The following is a 5,000-nucleotide window of genomic DNA, read 5'->3' on the forward strand; positions in this document are numbered from 1 at the left end:
AGGCCCCCAGGCTGGCTTCATTGGCAGCACAGATCCCCCCCTGGTGCCCTGGATGGGGACAAGGCCCACTGGCTTGTCTCATCAAGTTGGGGTTAACACTAGAAGTCCCACAGAGGTGTCAAATGAACTTTTTACCTATAAAACCCATAGAGGTGTCATTTGACCCAAAGAGAACACAAAAATTATTTATTTTTAATGACAGTGTGGTGTGAGAAATGTGCAAAAGAACAACTGTGATTTGTTTTCAATGGTTTTTATTTAGAAGAATCTCCTTCATCCTCTTATTGAGACTCGTGACATACTTGGCACTGCCACGGTATCTCTCTCCTACATTTGCCACATGTGTATTTGTGGCAATGAACACATCGCACAGTTGCGCGATTGCTCTTGCAGCAATGGTTGATCTGACACTTAGCCCTTTTCCCAGGGCCAGGTGTAGGCGGTTGTTGTTGGCGCAGTTGCTCTTTGAGTGCCTTCTTTTCACTCACATGAGAGTTAGCCAACTCTCTTGCTAGCTGAACCAGGAAGTCCACCCGTCTCTCCTGCACCCCGGTGCATGCTTGATAAAGCAGATGTGCATTGAGTGCCGCCATGTCGATCATGTTGTAGAACACGGCGACTGGCCATCGCCGTGTTCCTGTGCGCACACTGTACTCCCGCACCATCTGGTCCATCACATCCACTCCGCACTTTGTGGTGTTGTATTGGGTGATGGTGTTTGGCTTCCTTTTGATGGTTTCCTCAGTCTCAACCACGCTGTGCATGCTGCTGAGAATGTAGACGGTCTTTTTTCGTTTGGGCGCATACACCGTCAGCGTGGCACCAGTGGTGGAAAACACCTAAAAAAGAAGAAATTGTTGTTATTATAGCGGTTTTAAACACAATGACACACTCAGAGGTGTTGATGGAATAAAAAAGACCAACAACATACCTGAGTGGTGAATTCCTTGCGGTCCATCTTTCTAGTTGACTGAGGAATTTCCCGGCGAATCTTGTTGACTGTCCCGAGGATGGTGGTTTTCCGGCTGAGCAGTCGTCGTGCAAGTGTCAGTGATGTAAAGAAATTGTCCGTGGTGACCGTCCTGCCTTTGTCCATAAATGGTTCCATCAGCTTCATCACCACACTCTCAGAAAGTCTCTCCTCACTGGGACGACTGGGGTCCTTTCCAAGATATGGGAGGACATTGCAGATGTACTTTGTTTTCAAATCACAAGCCACCCAAAACTTTATGCCAAATTTGTCGGGTTTTGTTGCAATGTACTGCAGGAAACAGCAGCGAGTCTTCGATGGGAAAAGCTGTTCATCAATTGTGATGTGTCGACCAGGGTTGTAGCATGTGATGCAGTTGGTAACAAACGATCCCCACACATCCGAAATTGCAGCAAACTTATCTGTCTGCACTCGCTCACTGCGCGTAAACATGTCATCAAATCGTAGGTGACGCATGATGTCTTGGAAACGGTTTCGTGACATAATTCCAGTGATAAGTGGGTTTCCCAGGCATGCTGACCAGCTGTCACGCAGAGATGGAACCTTGGTCACCCCCCTCAAAATAATAACAGAAATAAATGCCATTAGTTCATGGAGGATCATGAACCAGTCCGTCTGCTCCGTTTGCCGTGCATGCTGAATAGTCCATTCTTGAATGGGACGGAGCATGCCAACAGTAATGAAACAGAGGAAGCTCTGAAGGCGACTCCTGATTCTTCTTCTGGCCTTTGCTGTTGGCTCTCCATCTGCAGCGTACGGTTCCATTGGAGTGAAACGGAGAATTGTACCCACATGTTCTTCATGCCACACTGTGCCCTCTTTCGCCGTCTCTGTGGGCTCACTCTCCAACCGAGCTCTCTTTTCCAGATGAGGAGCAGTCGCGTCATCTGCAATGTGAACAAATTCAAATTATTCTTTTCTTCGGTTTTAAATAAAAATAAAGTCAGGAAATGAAAATAGGATGTTTGGGAAATCTAACCTGAAGACAGCTCAGAGTCCGAATCCGAATTTGGCTGAAGGTTTATGTCCTCCCCATCTGAGTCACAAGGGTTTGCATTGTTCAGGATCAATTCCAACGCTTCTTGAGTGGTAAACCTTCTCTGCATTTTGAGTAGAATAAGTGTGGAGTGTCAGCAGGTGGAAGCAGCCAGCTATTTATTCCCCACAGCACAAAAGGCTGCATGACAACATGGTATTCCAGTGGTGTCCAATTCCGGTCCTCGAGGGCCGCTAATCAGCACACCTTATTCAAATGATCATCCAGCTCTGCAGAAGCCTGATAATCATTTGAACCAGGTGTGTTGGAAGAGGTGACTCTGTTTCTTTCAATGTTTGTAGTCTGTGTTTGTTCTCCCCCAGCATCAAGCAGAACGAGTTAATAAACGGGGCATTGTGACTTTAGCTTCCAGGGCACTTCCCCCTAACATTCCAGACTTCCATTGTTAGAGTCAGGCTCTCCCCCCTGCTGATTTCTCAGGTGATTCATTTACAAATTAATAGAGGCAAATTGTAGCCATCAGAGTCGTCAGTTTGGTCCTAGAGTTCATTTGACCCTGCTCTGGGACTTCTGGGGGGATATAGAAATCCCTGGGACTTCTAGTGTTAAAAAAAAGCATTCAATCTAAATATTTAAATGTAAATGTTATATGTTATATCTAAATGTTAAATCTAAGTCTAAATATTTAATCTAAATATAAATGTTATATATCATATCTAAATTCTAAATCTTATATCTAAATGTTAAATCTAAATCTAAATGTTATATACCATGTTTAAATGCTTAATCTTAAATCTAAATATTAAATCTAAATATGTTATATCTAAATATTTAGATATAGATTTAACATTTAGATATAACAAATCCCATTTAGATTTAAATATTTAGACTTAATGCTTTTTTTTTTTTACCTCTATATATGTGGTTAAATATTGTGTTAAATATAGGAAAATGTGCTAAATATGAGAAAAGGGAGATAAATAATGAAAATGTGTTAACTACAATTTTTATACAAAATTTTTACACTTGGAACCCCATACGCCAGGGGGCGTAACCCTATCTGCTTGTGTTTTATATCGCTTTGGATAAAAGCTTCTGACAATTTAAAAATGTAATTGTAATAAATTCTTGTTCCGCTTGTCTTCACCAAATATTTACAGTGGCCGGGAAGTGTCAGGTGAATGCATTTACAGAAACGAACACAAATGCAAACCGGCCACAATGGAAGTGTTTCTGACGGACCGGTATAACAGACGGACGGGTATTATGATATGATAGCCTGCTATGAAAAATATAAGAGTATCCTAATCAACTTTCACTTACTTTCATACGCGTTTCGATGTCTTCTTCTTGTTCTTCTCTGTCTCTGTTCTGGTGGGTTAAAAACATCCGCCAGAAACGTGTCCGTCGGAAACGTGTTGCGACCTTTTTGCATTTGCGTTCATTTATTTAAATGCATCACCTGACACTTCCCGGCCACCGGGTTTCCGCAACGGAAGTGTTTCCGACGGACCAGTATTACAGATGGACACGTTTCTGGCTGGATGTTTTTAACCCACCAGAACAGAGAAGAACAAGAAGACGACATCGAAACGCGTATGAAAGTAAGTGAAAGTTGATTAGGATACTCTTATATTTTTCATAGCAGGCTATCATATCATAATACCCGTCCGTCTGTAATACCGGTCCGTCGGAAACACTTCCGTTGTGGCCGGTTTGCATTTGTGTTCCTTTCTGTAAATGCATCACCTGACACTTCCCGGCCACCGTAAAATATGACTGTCAAGCTTGGGAGACTTTTAGTTCAGCCAAGGATGAAGCTGAAGGTCTTCTAATGTCGGTCGCTGATCGGGGTCGATGGTTAGGCACTGTTTCAAAAAGTCTTTGCCATCATGAGACAAATGGTTAACTGGGAGGTTTGGGTTTTTCATGTAGTCTTTGAGGTTGAACACTCCTTCACAGTGATAGCTCCACAGGACTTGCCCTATTTGCCACACTGTGGTCTGCTCTGCCTGGTAGGAAGAATGAAGGGAGAACTCTGGTGGTGTGTAGCCTTCAGTACCAGCATATGTCTTGTAGGGCTTTTCTGTGACCCAATCTCCACAGCCAAAGTCTATGATCTTCACTGAGGGGTCTTCTCCTTCCACGGAAACGAGGATGTTTCCTCCCTTAATATCTCTGTGAAAGACCCCGTTTTTATGCATTCTTATACTCACATCTACCAGTTGTTTAAAGATGACTTTTGTCTCGCGCTCCGTGATCTGTCCATTTATGAAATTATAAAAACGATCCATGTCCATTTCGCAACCGGATCGATCCGTAATAATTAACACTTCACTCTCAAATTCAAACACGTCCACCAAGCCGATGACGCCGGGGTTTGACACACTGCCCCGGCACAGGAGACCGGCCGCCTGGGCCATAAGGACCACCTCGGAAATCTCCAAAAAATATTCATCCTGGAATTTCACTATCGTGTAGCGGACTTTGTCCTTTGGAATATGTTTAATGGCAACATGTTTCGCATCGGCTATGCGTGTTCCAGCGAAGACTGATCCAAAACCACCTTCACCGAGCTTATGGTATTCTAAATATTTAACTTTGAAGTCCTCACTGCTTCTGTTGATCTCGACTAGTTTGTCTACCGGTGGAATTCTCATTTCAGACGAGTTTTGTAAATAAAACGCGACGGGAGCAATGTCAGACCAGGACTTGGGGCTCGTGGCGAGATTTGCCAAGAAAGTGTTGTCTGCTTTGTCTGCTTTGTCTGAATTTATGGGTTCATTTGCGGATTTGGGAGTGATCAATTTTACCTCAGACTTTCCAGTACTTTGGGACTTATCTTTTTCTACTTTGGGTGAAGACATTCTCCTAATTTTTGGGGGGGTTCCATCCTCCAGCTCTTTTTCAGCCTTCCTTTTCCTGCTGATTGGCTTTTGAACCAGGATTTTCTCTGCCTCCACCTCTGCTGTGTCTTTGCTCTGTGGGATCTTGGCTATATGGTAGTATGTG

At 43.5% G+C, this 5,000-nt stretch overlaps 1 protein-coding gene across 1 annotated transcript in view; it reads right to left on the minus strand.

Moving 5' to 3' along the window:
* Window positions 1-3,720: 3,720 nt before the first annotated feature.
* Window positions 3,721-5,000, minus strand: part of LOC114456396 (serine/threonine-protein kinase pim-2-like) — a 1,516-nt gene continuing 236 nt past the window's right edge. The window contains exon 1 of the mRNA XM_028438120.1: window positions 3,721-5,000. This exon is cut by the window's right edge and continues 236 nt beyond it. Within this exon, the coding sequence (XP_028293921.1) occupies window positions 3,788-5,000 (1,213 nt within the window). The 3' untranslated portion in view covers window positions 3,721-3,787.

The sequence above is a fragment of the Gouania willdenowi genome, chromosome 22 (genome assembly GCF_900634775.1).
Source record: "Gouania willdenowi chromosome 22, fGouWil2.1, whole genome shotgun sequence".
NCBI lineage: Eukaryota > Metazoa > Chordata > Actinopteri > Blenniiformes > Gobiesocidae > Gouania > Gouania willdenowi.